This window comes from Drosophila simulans, chromosome 3R, assembly GCF_016746395.2.
Source record: "Drosophila simulans strain w501 chromosome 3R, Prin_Dsim_3.1, whole genome shotgun sequence".
Lineage (NCBI taxonomy): Eukaryota > Metazoa > Arthropoda > Insecta > Diptera > Drosophilidae > Drosophila > Drosophila simulans.
The window spans coordinates 20032410-20051174 of NC_052523.2; the positions used below are offsets into that span (position 1 = coordinate 20032410).

The following is an 18765-nucleotide window of genomic DNA, read 5'->3' on the forward strand; positions in this document are numbered from 1 at the left end:
TACGATTTTTTATAGCTGAGTCTGGATATTACATTTTAAAGATAAAACAAATTCTTTTTTTGGTTAAAAAAGTTTATTAAATTTTTTGTTTGCGGTTTTTTTGATTAGTAAAACACGAAACCTGTCAAAATGAACACATAAACCAGGCCGGTTAAAAGTTGGTTATAAATAAATATTGTCAAGTAGATAATATATAAGGTATCAGATTTGTATAGAGAAAATCCATCCTGGAGTTGGGGCTTAAGTTTAGTAAATTTTAAAATGGCTTCAGTTTCATCCTTGAAAAGGCACACAATAATACGGTTTGAAAATGCACGGAATGTTCGTTGTTCAGGGACAGCGGGGTCCTGAGATTTGAGACCAAGGTGGAAGAGAGTGGGCGAGAAAGGTGTCGGGAACAGGATCAAACATCAACTCCACGGGACGAGTGCAGGTCCACGCATATTTTAGAGTTGCGATTTTGCTTTTGACTTATCTCTAGTACTTGGAACATCTCCTTGAGAGCCTCGCTGGTGCCCGTCTTGCGGCGATTGCGTCTTCGCAGGGTCACGCCTCCCGACTTAAACTCACGCATCAGAGCGTCAAGACCTGAAACAAAAAAGGTGAAAGACAATGAGACCCAGGCTTTGCGGCGAAATTACAATAAGTCGCTACCAAAGCCGAACGAACATGCGGTTAGATGTTAGCATAGGATTTGACATAATAGTGTCCCGAGGAGCAGTCAATACTCACCTACGTAATCGAGTAAGCTTGGGACTTTAAAGGACTTTGGCTAGGTGGCAATTGGGCATAAATCACGGACAGAGTCAAACGGGTTGATGCGAGCACCATGTCGGGCACTCAGCAACTGTCACCGCCGACAAATGAAGTTGGACCCTGATACAAGTCAATGGAAATATACGGTCTCCTACTCCTGCTCAAGATGTGTGTGTGTGTGTGTTTTCAGTGGGGTTTTCAGCACGAGAGCTCAGGACTTGCAGGAGCAGGAGCAGGAAAAGTGGCGCAATAAAACACGGAAATATAAAACGCACAAATAATAATAATAAGCCATGCCCGGCCGCCCAGTAACAACAATGCGGCTTGCGGTTCTGGAACGGTGCTATGGCCATGGCCCTTCCTCGTAAAAATAATAAATTGCGTCCTCTCCGCCATCGTCATCATGGTCGTCGAATTTGATACGGTCCTAGCTTGACAGTTTTGGGCGGGGTTGGGGGAAATGGGCCAGGAACCAACATAAAGCAAGGCAAGCGCAAAGTGTAGGAAAAATGCGAGAGCTTCGTTTAAAGCCAAAATTCAGACAGGTTTCCTTGGTGGCGTTCCAAGGAAGCCCGTCAAAAGCCTTTTGCTCCAGTTCGCCGGAATCTCGGCATGGCTCGGGAGAAACTTAAATCAAATTTAAGTTTTCAATGTATCGCATGAAACCGGAAATGGCACTCAGAGAGACGCGCAGAGAGCTTTAGTGTCGAGCAGGATATTGACAAATGTGTGCGCCCCCACTCCCAAAGACAATTCGTTTAAACCGTACTCTAGCGCACACACATAAGCCCGTAGATTCGGCAAAAAGGCAGGTCATGGAGGTCGGTCGCCCGTAGAAAGTGAAGCTGGTAGCAGGTATCTGGTGGCCATGGCAGCCACACCAGCAATGCCAGGCAGCAACTTGTTGTTATGTATACACACAACACAGCCTGGCTTGGACAATATCAGCATTTCCATTCACTTCGCTTCGCTTCGCCTCGCCTCGCTTCGCTCCATCTCGTTCCGGTGTGGAACGCTTCATTTGTGTTTGCCTCCCCGCCGAGCAGGACGACGAGCTTGACTTGACGAGTGCGGCCAGGACACGAGCAGCGGCTGATGCCTAGCCGTAAAGCTGATGTACGGCTGGTTGCCAGCTCAAACGCTTCACGTGCCTCAAGAGACGCGCGCGCGTTCACCGCTCCACTCCGCTCGCAAGGCGCTACGCCACTCAGTTGCATACAGCCAAGTTTTCTATACATGTATCGAAATATTTATATATACGTATATTTACGTATAAACCGTCACATTCGTGGCTGCGTTTTTCTGGCTTCCAACAATAAGCGCGTTGATTGATTTCGATTTGAATGTGCGCTCGTTACGCATACGACTCGTGGTGCGCGCCAAAAAGTAGGCAACAGAAATGAAACCAGCGCCAAAACAAAACGGAAACGGAAGTGCTTAGTGACAGTGTGCAGTGTCAGTGAAAGTGTTGAAGTGAGCGAGTATGTGTGCCTAGCATGGCCCTGACATTGCTGTTTTGATCTGAGGTTTTAACCCCAAGTAAGTGACGAATTTTAAATTTACATGCATAAGATATATCGCCACATTGCAATAACCTGTAGCTGCACATTCAGGTCTAGCTACTGGATCAATATTTAATATATAGCACGTAGATACATATTTGCCAAAGGTGTATATAATGTAATCATGCATATCCTGCCTTGCTGCACACACGCACAAAAGGTTCAGCAACAATGTATGAACATGCGTATATTTACCATTAGATGCGGGTGTATGAGTTGATTTCATTTTCATTGAGCTCATCAGAAAGTCTGCCCTGCATGCGTATGATATCCCTATTCACAACATGATGATTTAAAGCGTGTTGTGTGTGTACATGTTTATCGTTTAATGTTTCTGCAACCCAAATAGATTCGTTTACACAATTGTTTCACCGTTAAAAAGACGTACATTAAACGGCAAAGATGGCCTACAAGTGCCATGGCAATGTAAACACCTTGCCCTCTATGAAGTACACACTTATATGTATATAGTTATATTTCCTTAGCTTCGCATTGTCCTCCATATGTATTACAAAGTGAGAACAAATAGACCAGCAATCAGTAAGTTCAGCTTTACAGCGAGGTAAAATTTAAAGCCTAATTAAGTTTCAACTAGCTTTTCATTGCGGGTAAACGCTGGACAAAATCGAGTATCGAAAATCCGAAAGTCAATTGAATTTGTGTACAATGATGTTATTACGGCCAGAGTGACAAATAATTAAAGCTTTTGTCAAACTTTTATGTCATTTTTTAAATATATAACTTCAAGCATTGCATAAGAAAGGCTTCAACATTTGAGGAATAATTTTCTTGGATTTTTATGTGACATCACTATTCAAATATGTATTGATGATAACGATACATTCGTACAGCATTTAAATGCTAAAACGGAGCATCGTGCTCCCTGTGCTAATAATTCCAATTGATACCATGTCTAGGGCATCACTTTCCGCTGCCTCCCGCATCCCTGACCCTATCCAAAAGCTACTTGCAAACTTAATTAAGAAGTTGCTGCTGCGGCAGTCGAGAGTGAATGGCACAAGTGGAGGAGGCGGCGGAAAGCCAGCCAGCCAGTGAAAGCCTGCATTGAGCCGTAAAAGAAGCCGACGTGTAGGTAAAATCAATTACAATCGCAGACGGGTTTGTGTGTTGCGTGAACGGAGGTTGGAGAAGAGGAGCGGGGACAGGGGCCCCACCGGATGGATGAGTGGCGTGGGCGTAACTGACAATTGACAGCAACAAGTTGGGCGCTTCAACCAGATCTCCAGGACACGGCGACAATGGCAGGCACTTGTCAACGCACGGCTGGTTAGGATTAGCCGCAGACACATGGCTGGTAACATGAGTGGGGTGGTAAAATGGAAAATCTCCTGCTGACAGCTTTTTTCAGGCCAATTTCCCGAATTCACGCAGACAATGCAGGCAAACTAATCTGCTCAAATCGATTCAGGCCCATGAAGGACCTCGAACATGAAGTAAAGTCTGTTCAACTTGAGAATAGTTTTTCGATCTCACGGGTCCCGATGAGTTCTGGCACTCGAGCTCCTTTCGAACAATTGTAAAAAGTTACTGGCCAGCAGCTCTAAAACTTTATTGAATTTCCATCCCCTATGAAAGGTCCCTTAAGTAGAAAACGAAGGAAGGCTGACCAATGACATTGTCGTAAAAGTGTAGACCAAAAAGGCCGATATAAAACGTGTTTGGGGGCCATCAATGTGGCATTGACACTTTAGCCCACCCACTGAAATACACACAAACTCTATATATCCTTTCAAAACTAGACAACTGGAAGGCAGTTTGATTCTGGATCGGATTACATACCTGTTGCAGCCTCGGCCTGTACCTGATGTTTCACATTCTCGATGATTTTGTCGCCGCTGCCCTTGCGCAAGCTATGTCCGGCAATATGGTCACTCAGGCTGCCACCGCCAGCTGCCACAAATCCCCCGGGCGGAAAAAGCTTTCCTGCCATTGGAGGAGGGGGCGGTGGTGGAGGAGGCGGCGGTGGCGGAGCGGCCAGCGACTTTTGCTCAGACTGCTGGTAGTGCGCCAGTTGCTCCTCGGCACGATCAGCACGCGTGACTGCCTCGCGCAACTGCTCCTCGAGTATCTCCAACTTAAGTTGTAATTTTTTTAGTTCATCGTTAGTAGTTTTGGCTATAGCCGCATCCATTAGATTTTGCTACAAATGCAAGAAACAAGAACAAGGGTAGAACGGGGCGGGCGAGCAGGAGCAGGGAGAGATTGGGTTGATTGGTGGTAGTGTAAGAAAATTAGTAGATCTATCAAAGCATATAGGGGGCAAGTTAGTGCATCGAAAGCCAGAGGATCGTGAGTGGGGGGAAAGCGGCGCACGGCAAGCGAGTTGCTTACGTGTCTCGGTTGTTTTTTTTTGGTAGAGGAAAGAAGAAAGGTTGACCCGGCACCAAGAATGGGGAACAACAACACGCCCAGCTGGCCACATTCCATGCATTTTTCAGATCGTATTATATATGTGCATTGGGGGAATCGTCTCCACCAGCTGATCTTGTTGTGATTCAGTTGCTCTTGAAGATATTCGAGAACGGCTTGAAAATGTCAAACACGCTGCGTGTTTGCTAATGGATTGACAGATGGACAGAATAGATAGATTGATAGATAGCCATAGATCAAGTGCAAAATCAAAGTGTAACCAGAACTTGGGACTAACCATTTCCACAATGCGCTCGTTGTGCTCCCTGGCCTGCTGCTGCACCTGGTCCTGGATCTGCTCGAACTCCACCTGCTCGTTCAGCACGCTGGACGACGTACTGGTCCTGGATCCTGGCTGGCCATCGGTCAGATCTCGAGTCTTCGCAGTGAGCTCATCATTGCGCTGCTTCAACTTGATAAGAGCGGCTTCCATTCTATAACGCCATCCATTTAGTTTACATTTCAGTATTGTTAGGAATATAATAATGAACCCACTTTTGGCTAGTTTCCACGCTCTCCTTCATGTTTTCGGTCAACAACTTGGCCACTTTGGTCAAGTTGCTGTTTTCCGTACGCAGCGCTTCATTTTCCTCCTCCATGGCGTGTTGCTAAAACAAGAATGAGAAAAAAATATAATTAAAACCTAAGTGGACCATTAAACTGAGTCCATTTATTCCTCCCATACAAGGAGGAAATAAATGTAAAATGTTTATAATAATAACAATATATTAACAAACTCTAGAAGCGCGTTAAACAATTGTTATTGGGTACTCCCACATCATACCTGCTCTAATAGCTCGGCCATCTTTTCGTTGGCCTCGTACAACTGCAGCTCCACCGAATTGGTGGAATTTTTGAGAGTCAAAAACTCATCGGCCAGACGCTCCACCAGACCGCTGGTAATGGGCACCCCTTCCGAATTGGCATCAACCAGACTGTCCAACTCCTGAGTTCCGATACTGTCAGCACTGTCTGCACTGCCCGACTGCAGGATCTTGAAGAGCTTTCGCTTAAGTTCAACGGAACCGAGCACCGAACGAGGAGCTATTGGAGGTGCCGGATCCTGCTGCTTCTCGCGAATATGCTCCAGCTCGCTGGTGAGACTACAAATGGAGATATATAAGTCAATAATAAGTTGAGACCTTTTTTGAGACATTTATGAAACATACTTGTGAATTTGATCGACCTTCATTTTGTGCAACTTGTCTAAAGCGTTTCGCTCGTTGAGAGCCTTGTTGAACTTGGAGCTCAGCTCCTTAATTTGGGTCTCGAAGTTGGTCTGCTGCTGCTGCAGGGATTCCAGTGCAGCGCACATCTTCTCGTGCTGAGCCTGCTGCTCTTCTTGTGTGGTTTTATCTGTAAAACGTTTAAGGATTAGCTTTTTGACTGTTTAGAATAATATTACAAACGTAAACTCACGGGTCTCGATTTCCAGCTTAAGAGCCTTGTTCTCCTCCCGGAGGGCAATGTTATCCTCCAGCAAGGTAAACATATCGTGCTCTGGGTCCTGCTCGTTGTAGTCCGGCTCCCTGACGCGACTCCTACTGCGTGTCTTGGCCTCCTGGGTGCGGAACTTGGCCACCGGGATGCGACCGCGTCGTTCCATAGTCCTGAAGATTTATTGCCTGGCGGAAGAGTAAATTATAGTTCTAATTAATAACTGAGTATAGGAAAATGAGTACAACTTTGCTTACGTTTTGCCAGCGCACAAGCCTTAAATCCTTAACCTCTTATGCTAAGCAATGCAAATGGAACTTAATGCTGCCATCACCAAGAGATGAATGTTTTAGGTGTGTTGGATGCGATTTGAGGGTGGATGGGTGGTGTATGGGAATTGCTACGGATGAAAGTGTGTGTTGCATGCCGCGAATGTGACCAAGCGCTCCTGGGGATGGGGCCCACATTGAAACGCCTTGGAATTTTACTTTTCGATTTTATTATTTGCTGTTTACAGTTTCTTCTTGATTTCTGTTTAATCTTGCCTTAAACGCCCCTTTTCCTGTCTCTCTATTTTGCCCTGGGTGCCGCATGTGTGTGCTTCTGTCGGATTTTGTATTCGACTCGCTCGGATTCTGCTGTTGCTTTGCTCAATCTTCTGCTTCGACTGCTAAAAATGCAGGACACCAGTTTGCCTTGGTTAAATTAATACCAGAAGTTGGCCGAAAGCATTTGGAATGCCTGCCGAAAGTTGCTACGAAACTAGTTAAAGTGCCACGCCCACTGCTCGATTTAAGCTTATAAATGGTTTAGCTTGGCTTTAGAAATATTTGCTTGTTAGTGCAGAAGCGATTCTATTCCTTTTGCTCGTTTTCTCCTTCTGTTTTTTGTCAATTCTTAACTATTTTAATTTAACTGTGTTTTTGCATTGGGTTTTCATGGTTTTTGTTTCCTTTGCTAATTCTTATGCGTACAATTTCCTTTGCTTTTGCCGTAAATCAATTTCATATTTTGTCACTTGTAGTGTAAAAATAAAAAAAACCTAAAGTTTATACACAAATTCTCGAGTCTAGTACAACTCTTTTTTTTTGCTACATTTGTTAGTTTCCTCGCTTTAAATATTTTATATATAAATTTATGAGATTGATTTGCTTTTGTTTTTCAATTTAGTTGTATGTTTTTCGTTCAATTTTATAAAAATAACTAATTAAAGGCGGCTTAGAGCTCTTTGTTTTTGCTTTTTCTCTCGTTACCTTGTTGTGTTTGCTTCTATGCTTGATTATTTTTTTTATTTAATTTGGTTTAAATAGCTATATATTGGGTTTTATATTTTTTCGAAATTAATATTACTGTATTTTTTTTTCTTTTTACAGCTAATTTTAAGATTTATCTTTGGATAATCATGCTTTGTGTGCTAAATACTTTACATGTCTTTACGAATTTTATAATTTACATTTTTTTTAGTATACGTACGTATAATTTTTTATAAATTAATATTGTTTTAATTTATTTATATATATTTGATTTAATATACTTGAAATTTCTGAGTCGATCAAGAAGCCTCAGAATTGAGATTGGAAATACAGATCATTTGGGAAAAGAGGAGAGTAAGTTTCGTATTTGTTTTGAGCCATTCGCATAGAAAGTAGATAAATCAATGTAGTTCGTTATAAAAAATCAAACAAAACGAAGTTCATAATGCTTTGTACTGAAAGGTAAAATAAACAAAATTCGGTTTAAAGTCTAGAAAAGTATGCTAAGCTACGCACCTAGTTCTATAAATGATGTCCGCATTAATTTAAATGTTTAACGAAATACTGTGGGATTACAAAAATGAATAGTCCATATGTAAATATACATAAATATATTTCTATACCCAGTTCACATTGGGTAAGGCATTGTCAGAATTTGATTTCTTGAAAATATTTTTCGACATCGTAGATTCAGTTTTACATAGTTTTTCAATTTTTTTTTTATTTTTTTTTTTTTTATTTTTTGATACGAGTAATGTGTAAATATGTTTATCTGAATTATGACCAAGTCATACAAAGGGAATAATCTTATAGTTTTGTAAGGAACGTGTTGTGATACAAATGAAATGGATAAGTTTTAGGTTCCCAAAGAAATCTGTGTATAAAAACAAAGAATTTTCATTTCGTCTGATCTATTCATGGTGCAACCTATAAGTGTTTGCAAATCTTAATTTTGCCAGATATCTAACAAACGAAAGTGTTAGAGAGACACCCCATGTGTTGTAAGATTGACATGTGAAATTTTAAAATGATCGTTTGGGTATTGTTTATGACTTCGACACCTACGACCGCGCCTAGTCTAAGGAATGGTTTCAAACAATGTTTCCGTGTGGATCAGTTTGTGGTTGGTTGTTTTCTTCGTTGTGGTTATTTGTTTCTCTGCAATCCGATGGGCTGGTTGGTGTTTTGTCATCTACATTTCCTCGATGAAACCCCGCAGTTTGTCAATGAATGGGCGACGGTATGCTCTCGAATGCGCCATCTCTAGCTTATACCACTTGTCGAACGACTCCTTGGGTATCACCTCGCTCTCGTACAGAACGCTGAACGTGTTGCAGATAGTTTCGCCGGCAGCCATGTCGTCCTCGTACTCGGTCATAAAGTGCTGCTGCAGAGAGTCCACAGCCTCGTCTATGCAAGCTATCTCCAGCGCCTCCTGGGCGTCGATACACAGTCGCAGTAGTGGAGTGCAACAGCTACGGAAGCTCTCGGTGTTCAGCTGCAGCGGTTTAGAGTTGCCGCCGCTCTTGTTGTTGTTGTGGGTATTTGTCATCACAGTCAGGGCGAAATCACAGCACAGAAATCTAGTGAGCTGCCTCACAAACTTGTCATTGATGGCCACGTTGGTGTTTATGTAGTCGATGGCCATGTCACATGACATGGCTAACAGGTGTCTAATCCGCTCTACGTGCTCTACCGGCGAACGTGGAGTTGTGGGCGCCTTAACTTTGGCATGTCCTTGATTTTGTCCGGGTCCGTTGTCCAGAAAGTAAAAACTGTGCGATTGTACAAACTCCCGATACTTGCGCACGTCGCTCCAGAAAAGCTGGCCTCGATCAAGCTTGTAGTCGTTGTGCCACAACTTGCGGGCATAGGCGGCTCCGAATTCCTGAACAAAGTAACTAACAAAGGCGTACACAAACCGCTCGGCAAAGAAAAAGTCATCAAGCCAGCGCCGCTGCCAAACATCTTTTAGGTCCAAATGGCCCGAGTGAATGATGGGCCCCAGGAACTCGAATACATAGCCCCAGCCGTTTGGTACATCCACCAGCAGATCAGGAAAATCGTCGCCAAACCGGGAGTACGCCTCTTCAAAAATCTTCTTCTCCACGGCATCCTTTTCCATTAGATAAGCAAAGATATTGCCGCAGGCCTGCCGGTGCTGACGCTTCACCGTAGACTTGTGCAAGTAGTCCGTCAGTAAATAGAGCAAAGTCTTCGACTGTTGCGAGCCGCTATGCGAACGCCATACACTCAGGACCTCCGGTTTCCATTCGCGCGTGTTGAGAGCCTCCTCAACTAGCTTTACAATGAGCCCCTGACATTGCTTGCCATCGAATGCGTCATTTACTTCCACATTGCTCTTGTTACCGCCAGCAGGTGCAATGGCAGTGCCCGCAGCTGTCGAAGGCTGCTGATACGGCAAGAATTTGTAGTTTTGGCCCGGCCGTTTCAACAAGGATGTAGGCGGAGGTGCACTTGACGTATTTACTTGCGTTGAACTGACCGGACGGTTGCCGACATTGCGCCACTGGTAGTGCGAAGAGTTGCCTAGCTTAGCAATTGAATCGTCGGTGGCACTGCTGTTGCTAAATCGCAACTTGCTGGGATCTATGCTTAGGGTCTGATTTTCGTGATGCTGTTTGTTTGGCATCTTCTGCATGAAGTAGTTTCCGCCATCGTGACCGTGCTGATTATGATGCTTTTGGTGCTGGTGATGAGTTGACTGCTGGTGCTGATTCATTCCCCCTCCACGACCTCCACCGGTACTGTGGGACTGATCCTTGGAGTCATCGTGCTGCTTCTGTCGTTGACCGCGTCCGCCCTGCTGTCCTGGCTGATGGGTGGCCGGCTGATCCCAGTTGCGTAGCCTTAAGTCGAGCACATCTTGCATCATAAACCGCACTCGACTGCTGATCTTAATGTGGACCTGTTGGCGGTGCGACGTACCTCGGGAACGGTTTATAATGTCCTGGATGCGGCGGAATATCTTCTCAATGCGATCCCTCAGCTGGTAGTGCTCCGGCAGACTGGATTCCAACAAATGACCCACTGTGGTCAGTAGCTTGCACATATACTCCAGTTTCTCCTCACATCCGTGTTCGAGTAACGACTCCACGCAATTGAGAACTCGATCGTTGGTAAGCGACTGCAGCTTGAAGAGCTCGCCGATAAAACGAACAGTGCCCCAAGCACGTCGTCTGAATTGGTATTCCAGATCCTCCATTTCGGCGCGCAGCTCCGCTTTTTTAGCTGGGTCCGAGCACTGGTTGATGCGCTCCATTGTTGGCTGCAGCTTCTTGGACTTTGCGTTGGCATCATTTACATTTGATTCAAATTCATGCTGAATACGCGTGATCAACGAGCTGGTGAAAAGGGATTTGTTTTCGGCCTTGATCTCGTGGAAAAGTACCTTGCAGAAGCGGGCATATGTGGGTGCAAAGTTCGGTTCACTAATTGTCTTCTCGAAGATCAGCAGCATGACCTGAAAAAATGTGTCGATACGGTGTTGTTAGTTTTCAAGAAATATATTTAAATCGTATATCAAAGTATTTAGTTTAATGCTTATATGTACATACATATGCATTTAAGCCAACTTACATTTGTCATTTTAGCCTCATTGTCCATCTTGATACTGGACATCTCCTTAAGGAGCACTTCAAAGTTATCCGGCGTCAGTTTGTTGAGAATTCCACGCACTTTTTTCAACACTCCCTCGACATCGTCGTCTTCATCCTGACCACCGGCTAGTGAAACGCGTCGCAGAGTACCTGGCTGCCACGCATTCGCGCACTCGGATAGCTTTATCTCCTCCTTAAGAGATAGCTGCACACGGATAATGTCCATGTGCCGCTGACTGGAGTTCGAAATTCCACCTCCTCCGCTACTTCCACTGCCCATACTACTGGAACCGCCCATTTGCTGATGTCCGTCGTGGTGCTTCTTGTTGGGTCCGTGACCACGACCACGCTTCCCGGGCACATAGTCCAATGATTCGTTGAAGCTCATATGCTGGTACTGCTGGATGTGCTGGCTATGGTGCTGCTGCGGTTGCTGCTGGCGCGATACGAACAGCTGTGAGATGCAGTCGCCCTTCTGGCAGGGCACCATAGGTGGCTTACGTGAGTCTCTTCGCTTGGCAAGCTCACGTAAGGTTTCAATGCTGTAGCGAAAGTTTTTGGGAACCTGCGGAGCTGGACTCGAGCTGGGACTCTTCGACTTCATTTCTTGTTGGCGACTGGTTTTGGGGGAGCCCGGTTCTGAGCCAGTTGCTTTAGGTACCGGAGAGCTCATCTTGCTACTTGCGCCCTTCTCTCCAGAAATTTGTTCGACAACCTTGGGAGCACAATCCACATTATCTGCACTCCTGCTGCTTTGCGATGAGTCATCCTCCGCCGCTTTACTGATCGTCGAACTTGACCATGTGGAGCTGCATATGAAACCTGTGTCGTTGCGTGGATCCTCATGAAAATCACCGAACTTGATTTCGGCCTCGGCATTCTCCTCCGTTTTGGTTACTCCTCCAGAAATCACCGGAACTGGCTCATCTTCCTCGCAAACTGAGCTACTACTGTTAAGAAATTGAAGCTGTTGCGTCTCCGCGTGCGCAACGGATGTGTCGGGGCTGTCCTTCTGCAGGAACTTGGCCACAATCTCATCGTTGGCTAAATGCTTCTCTGACTTCTCTCCGGTAATGTTCGACATGCTGTCGTCTTTGTTGTCAGCTGAAGAAAAAATGATTTCATTTGACTCTCATTATCGTTTTATAAGATCAGTTCTTAGGAAATTGCATTCCTATGAAAATGGAATTGCACAGAAGAGAAGATAAGACTCTCCTATGCTTTGTCGTAACTAATTTTAATTTTTGTAAATTAAGTAATTTGTACTCACATTCAGGATCGCTGTCCACCTTCGCGTCGATGCCATCCTCATTATTATTGTTGTTGTTTTTGCTTGTCAATTGCTCCTTGGGATTGAGCATAGTTTTTTTGTCTCTTAGAATAGAACTTACTTTAGGATTATTACTAGTTGCACTAAGCGTATCAGTCGTCGGTTGCGCCGTCGCCTTGTCATCGACAGCCGCCGTTCCTTGTTTGGTTGTGGGTGCTGTTGCCGTGGTTGTGGTCAGTGTGCTCATTGATGTTGTGGTCACTGTGGCAGCATTGTTGCTATTTGTGTTAATTTCTAGCGCGGCGTTGCCATTACCATTGCCCTTGCCATTGTTGTTCTGCCCTTGAGTGCTTGTAGTGCTTGTTATCGAGGATTTCTGTTTTTTCTTCTCCAGCTCCCTGGCCCGTTTTTGGGCCTGCCGTTGTTTCTTGGTAGTGGTTGTTATGTTCGCGGTGCCGGCAAGCAGGGTAACGGCAGCCGAGATTCGTGAAGCAGTCGGTGGTAATGCTGGAGTTGGTAGTTTTCCTGGAATCTGCTTTCCATGCTGCAGATTGTTAACAGGCTGCTGTTTAGGCTTACTGGATGCATGGGTCGGTGTCGAGGCTGTCGACGAGGAGGCTCCCGAACTGGTCGTAGTCGAGGTGGCGGCCTGAATACTCGACTTCCTGTTGGGTGATTCCGTTTTTGGCTTAACCGGCGCTGCTACAGCTGTGGTAGCTATCGACTTGGTTGTTGGCTTCTGCTGGGCGACACGCGAAGGTGGCGGGGTTGTCGAGGGGCCAGCTGGTGTTACCATCGACTGGCCTCTGGGCAGGATGGAGACGCCTGGGCAACCGCTGGCCGCTGCCTCAGCTACGTCATTCGCTATGGATGCTGGCGTAGCTGTACCTGTGAGCAAATAATTTAGTCGACGTTAATGTATTAAACGCCACGGTACTTACTTTGTTTGTTGGCCAATTTGGGACGTTGCTTTTTGGCTTGCTCTTGGAAAAGCACTGGTTGCTGGCATGTATCGGTTGCATCGGGCAAGTCCGACTGTACTATCGGCAGGCTATTGTGGGTCTCCGTGACATTGTCCACTGCAAGAGGAATCATTAGACTTTGACACTTGAAGCCCGGCTAACTTCGATTCAACATCTCAACGATATTGAGATGCTTCCCTTCGTTTACAAATACAATTCTAAAGAAAATTTGGACGTTTTTATGAACTCACCGTCACTATACTGCCAGAAGCTTAGATGGTCTTCTGTGTTGCCCGAGTGGGCTAGTATGTCTTTTACAATTACGCTGATCTGATCCTTATCCGTTGTTTTGGGTGGAGGTGATGGGTGTACGTCCTGACCCACAGCTTCTTTGCAGTAAACCGCTTCTGGCACCTTCTCCAGGGAAACGGACTGCTTAAGGGAAGTCGTCGGCTTCACAGTCTGCACCTGCTGATCTACCATTGTACCAGACAATACCGATGACGCCGAGACAGAGTCCATCAGGGTGGGCGCCTGGTACAGGCACAAGGTACTATTGTCATCCAGAGCTGTGTCCAGATCTGTGTGCTGTGTTAGTGTCGAGTTTGAGTCCTTTTTTATAAAAACCGATCTTTTCCATCCATCCATCACATTCTCCATGGTGTCAGGATGGATGATGGGAATGGCGTATTTGCGCGTGCATACCTTATCGCTGTTGGCCCCCAGTTGCGGTGCTGTTGTTACTGAAGGAGTTGGAAGCGAGGTGGTTGAAAAACCACTGGCCACCGCGGGAACTCCAGTCACACTTGGGACACTAGGTAAGGTGGTGGCGCTGTTGCTCTGCAAGTGCGGAGCAAATGTGTGCAGCCCGCCTGGTGGTTGGGGTGGCGGCGCCTGCATTCCAGCCGGAGCCAAAATAGGGGTCGTCATCCCAGCAGGCGGTCCCAATGCCAAACTGGGAATGCCAAAGTTGTGGGGCAGATGAAAACCAGCAGCTCCGTTCAGGGCACCGCTGCGCGAGTTCATCATGGGAGCCACACTTGTCGGAGCGGGACGTTGGGCATTTCCTGGGGCCATGGTATATGCGGTAAAGTAGTTGGTATGTTGGGCGGTGGGAGTAGACCTCTGCCCTCCGCGCATATTGCCGCGATGTGTATTGGCACCACTAACCACGTTGTTTCCAGCAGTGTTCTGAGCGTTCGGCGCAAGTTGGTAGTAAGCTAGTGTCGGCGTTTGACCAGCTCCCGGTGCACCGCCTGGACCTTGTTGTTGAGCAGTGGGAGGAAGCTGTTTCTGTTGTGGAGGAGGTGGCGCAGCCGCATAGAATTGAGCTCCAGCCGCTCCGTTAGTGGGAAATGTCACAGCTGGCTGCATGCCCATCAAAGGTCCGGTCTGATTAATTGGTATATAAGTGGCGGAAATGTAGGGTCCACCCGCATTTCCGCCGGCAGGTGCGATCAGGCCAGCTGATTGTTGAAAGTGGGGTGGTAGAGTTGGGTTGCTCAGGGCACGAGACATGTTCGCCCCAGGCGCCACGCCATTTGCTCCACCATGGTGACCACCAGTAAGGGGATGTCCCAATGTGTTGGAACTGGCGGCGGCGCTCAGTTGGAGGGTAGCGCCGCCGCCGTTGGCACTGTTGTTAACCGCCGCGGAATGGGCGGCGTAGGACGGCTGGGTATTGTAGTAGATGACCGGCTGGTGGTGCGCCTGGGCCTGGGCTTGCACCTGCTGCTGTTGCTGTTGGATGTGTTGCTGAAGATGGGCGGCGGCGGCTGCTTGTTGTTGGTGTTGCTGCTGCTGCTGTTGCAGTAAGTGCTGCTGCTGGTGGTGGTGCAGGCCGCTGTGGTTCGGTACGAACACTGCGTGGGACTGCTGCTGCTCCTGCTGTTGCTGGAGGTGATGGTGGTGCGAGTGCGGCGCCTGGTGATGCTGGGCTTGATGGTTGTGGTTCTGCTGATGTGTCGACTGTGGCCTGGTTCCCTTCCCACCCCCTCCCTGTTGAGGGAACATAGGAGGACCTTCGAAGGATCTGCACACGCATACAATCGCACCGTCACACGCACAGGCACACACGGAGGGTTAAGAAAACCGCGGCCAGAGCAAAACAGATGTACAAATCGTAATGTTAGTAAGATGGAAATGAAAGTGAAAATGGAGTTGGCGATGTGGAAAATGCTTGGCGTATTAGGGTTTCAGGCAAAGCCGTGAATACATGCGAATGAGAGTTATAACAAACGTGTGCAAAAGCAACCAAAAATTATCATGCAAATTATGTGTTTAGATCTTATGACTAGGGGCTATTTTACGAATGCACTCCCTCTTTTACCCTTTTGTTTATTCGCAAGATTTCAATCAATTGAGCTCTTTAATTGGAATGTGGTGCATGATGTCACTCGCGGCGCGTGTATACATCCAAAATGCTTTCGAACATGGCTCGACACCTTATCGCCGGTTTTATCAATGAACTAGTCACTTGCGCAGCCTAAATACTTGTACATAGGTGACACACGGTAATAACAAGTGGCTCTATTAGTCAGTACTGGCCTTAAAGCGGAACAAAACAAAGGCAGCCACAAAGAAGCAGCTGCCAGCGAGCGTAGGAGGTGAGCTATGGTCTGCTGTCGTCTGTATGGCTACAACCAGTTTGGCATTCCGTCAGCACATCCATCGGCACAGTGGAGCCCGCCAGAACTAGATCACTTAAAACTGTTTACGATATGATTTTTTTTAGTAACCAAACGAAATTTCATTGTTGTTTTGCTAAGCAAGCGTTCAATGCTGATTGATAAGAATATGAAAACAAACATTGGCCAGTATTCACTGTGTTGTTCTCTTTGGAGCTCTCTGCTGGCCTAGAAAAACCAACTCCGCTGCAGTTTGTGGCCAAGCACCTCCAAGCCAGAAGAAAACCAGTTTTCCAGCAGACAAAGTACGTGCATGGCTCTTTTCACTCCATGGCGAGGAAAACGAAAATCTGGCTGGCAGATAGGCTCACTTGTTTCATGTTTGTTTGTAAACAAAACCAATTGGTATGTGTGGGTGCTGCTCTAAATGGGATCGCGATCGCTGATTGGGAGTGCATTCGTACTGGAGGCAGTGTGTTATAGTAGGGTGCTTATTAAACTAATAAACAAACAAGTAATGCAAATTGTGTAAAAGCAAGCAAAAACTATAATGGGAGTGACTTGTAAGTCAGATTTCGAAACTTACCGCTTCCTGTGCGTCGATTGGTAGATGTGATGGTTCTCAGTTTATTCGATTTATCCTATTTCTAAGATCCCAAGGTAGACCTGCCTTTAAGCCTATCCGTCTTCCCTTGACACCTGGTCAAGCTCTACGCCTCCTGCTGCTGCTTATTTGCTCCTCCGTTCCTTTTTCCTATTTCCCGTGGAAACTCCTCGTCTTTGTGGTTGTTGGCTCTATCCGGAATACTACAATAGCTCAGATATTCCATGTATAAAAATACTCCAATTCACTATGATGCACATGTACATCTGCATTTGTGCAGACGGACGAGTGGCACGTACACGTACATGCGTACAAATATACAAAATAACGTACGGCTAGTGCTAAAATTTCACGGTAATTTGTTCTGTAAATAAAGGCGTCAGAGGAAGTTAAAACGTATGCTTAAATTTTGCAATTGCGAGGAATCAAAATTACAATATGATGAATATGAACATCCGAGCAGCGCCTGCTACGAATTTATTCCCTCTCCTTGTCCAGCTGAGCAGCCTCAGCCCCGGATTGAGAATGAGAAATGGGCAGGCCAAGTGCAAATTCGTATTTTGACACCAATGGCAAGGGGTCTTTTTTAGTTTCTAACGTTTGCAGTTTTTCAGGTAATAGTTTTTCCTGCAAAGGCGAGGCGTTGGTTTATGTTTTTTTACCGTTTTGACTTTTCGCCGTTCGCTCTTTTTTTGCGCTCTCTCTGTCTCTGTCTGGCCGTCAGTACTTACCGTTCTGTTCCTGCTCGCTAGCACGCTCTCTCGCTCGCACTCCACACACAAAACTGAGGAAGGAAACAAAAAAAAATGCAGTTCCACGCGGGGAACACGCTAAAAAGTTGCTCTGGCACTGCGCCTTTACATCAGTGCATCGTCTGCTTCACCTCGTTATGTATACACGGCTCACTATAAGTTACAAACAATTTTGTAATGTAAATAGTCTGCAGAAACACGTCCGTTCCGTTTGATGAAATCAGAGTGACCGTTGCGCGTAGGGATGGTACATAACTCGATGGCAGCAGCATCGATGTCTACGCAGCGAATATCGATTGTGAAAGTTCCAGAAATATCCCGCAGGAATATTATACATTTTACTGCGCCCTCAAACCGTGGCGGAGAACTTGGATTCAAGTTTGGCGCGTAATATTTTGAATGTTCTTTATCATCAAAATAATTATTCTTTCGAAACAGAAAAATAAAAAACAATCATTGAATAATGCGCATTGTGGTGCACGAAGCAGAATATCAGATATATACCATACATATTTCGCTGTTAGTACTGCTTATTCTAACTTTACTTTTTAATTTAAGTGATATCCTCCTCTATGTGCATAATTTACGCATTCGTAGGAGAGCACATGCGCAGAATCCGGTTTCCATTCCATTCTACAACTACCGGATTACCTCCCCCACGTGCAGAAATTGCAGTGTTTACGCGCTTGTAGTAAAAGTTGTGCTCTTTCTGTTTTGCCGGATGCGCAACGCCCTCCACTTCCCACATAATCCTTTACTCTTCACCCTCACCTCACTCCAGTATATGTTTTTCCAATGCTATACCCTTGTCTACTTATCATTCCTTATCTCAGTATACACTATGGCCAAAACTTTAAAGTTAAATGACTGCAAGAATGAAGTCGGTGCCTTCTTGCAGCCTTAAAAAAAATATACACAGAGTGCCCACAAACAGAGTCTGAAGGGATTATTTGGTGGTTGGAAATGCAAAAAGACTAGACCGCAAATGCAAATATTTTAACTTGGCACAATAAAACCGCATACGGACAGTCCGTTTTTCCATACAGTTGCGAAGTCATTTGCAATGCTTGTTTTCCTGTGCGTACTGTCATGTTTTTGTGGCCTTTGCGGTTGCACTAAAGACAGTGTGAGGACAACAGATGAACAAATGAACGAGGCTCTAACTTTTATTCAATAATTTTGCTCTCAGCACAAGCATTTTGAATTTAACAGTCGCTGGGGGCGGCAGGTTTTGAAAATATAATTTAAAAATGAAATTTCAGCACAATGCCGAAATTTCAATCAAAACGTTACGATTTGTAAAATTCAAGTGCCTGTTATTCATTAAAAAATGTATTTAATATCGTCAGAAAAATTTTTTTTTTAATTAAAAGTATACTTAATTGAATCCCCCTTAAAAAAAAGCCTCTGCTTTGCGGTATATTTTCAACCCATAATGATTTCATTTGGTATTTCTTACAGCACCGCGTGGTATCTTTCGGGGACGCGAGTG

The 18765-nt window shown here is 45.5% G+C and overlaps 2 protein-coding genes across 5 annotated transcripts; both read right to left on the reverse strand.

Annotated features, from left to right (window-relative positions):
* Positions 1-54: 54 nt before the first annotated feature.
* Positions 55-16638, reverse strand: LOC6729289 (shootin-1). 4 transcript variants are annotated; one of them, XM_016174846.3, is made up of 8 exons: positions 16504-16638; positions 6168-6373; positions 5918-6104; positions 5533-5851; positions 5244-5356; positions 4987-5182; positions 4119-4479; positions 55-588 (listed from the first exon to the last, which is right to left on the reverse strand). In XM_016174846.3, the coding sequence occupies exons 2-8, from the start codon at positions 6352-6354 to the stop codon at positions 404-406; spliced, it is 1548 nt and encodes a 515-aa protein (XP_016035932.1). In that variant the 5' UTR covers positions 6355-6373; positions 16504-16638; the 3' UTR covers positions 55-403. The 4 variants fall into 4 exon arrangements, 3 of the variants coding, with proteins under 3 accessions (XP_016035932.1, XP_016035930.1, XP_016035931.1); XM_016174844.3 differs by lacking the exon at positions 16504-16638 and adding an exon at positions 6443-6582; XR_001599883.3 differs by lacking the exon at positions 4119-4479 and adding an exon at positions 4671-4894 and having other exon boundaries at positions 480-588.
* LOC6729291 (eukaryotic translation initiation factor 4G) lies at positions 6668-16642 on the reverse strand. Its single transcript, XM_016174843.3, has 6 exons — positions 16504-16642; positions 13542-15322; positions 13270-13407; positions 12329-13216; positions 11039-12162; positions 6668-10922 (listed from the first exon to the last, which is right to left on the reverse strand). Exons 2-6 carry the CDS (start codon positions 15301-15303, stop codon positions 8631-8633), a joined length of 6204 nt encoding a protein of 2067 aa, XP_016035934.2. The 5' UTR covers positions 15304-15322; positions 16504-16642; the 3' UTR covers positions 6668-8630.
* Between the last annotated feature and the right edge of the window lie 2123 nt (positions 16643-18765).

What these genes read in the sequence shown, in the direction of transcription:
- LOC6729289 (XM_016174846.3), bottom strand. Translation starts at nt 6,354, where the DNA reads ATGGAACGACGCGGTCGCATCCCGGTGGCCAAGTTCCGCACCCAGGAG. An exon ending in TAAGCTGGAAATCGAGACCC is followed by an intron (nt 6,105 to 6,167) that starts GTGAGTTTACGT and finishes AACGTTTTACAG; the next exon opens with ATAAAACCACACAAGAAGAG. An exon ending in TGGCCGAGCTATTAGAGCAG is followed by an intron (nt 5,357 to 5,532) that starts GTATGATGTGGG and finishes TTCTTGTTTTAG; the next exon opens with CAACACGCCATGGAGGAGGA.
- LOC6729291 (XM_016174843.3), bottom strand. Translation starts at nt 15,303, where the DNA reads ATGTTCCCTCAACAGGGAGGGGGTGGGAAGGGAACCAGGCCACAGTCG. An exon ending in CTTCTGGCAGTATAGTGACG is followed by an intron (nt 13,408 to 13,541) that starts GTGAGTTCATAA and finishes TTCCTCTTGCAG; the next exon opens with TGGACAATGTCACGGAGACC. An exon ending in CAAATTGGCCAACAAACAAA is followed by an intron (nt 13,217 to 13,269) that starts GTAAGTACCGTG and finishes ATTTGCTCACAG; the next exon opens with GTACAGCTACGCCAGCATCC.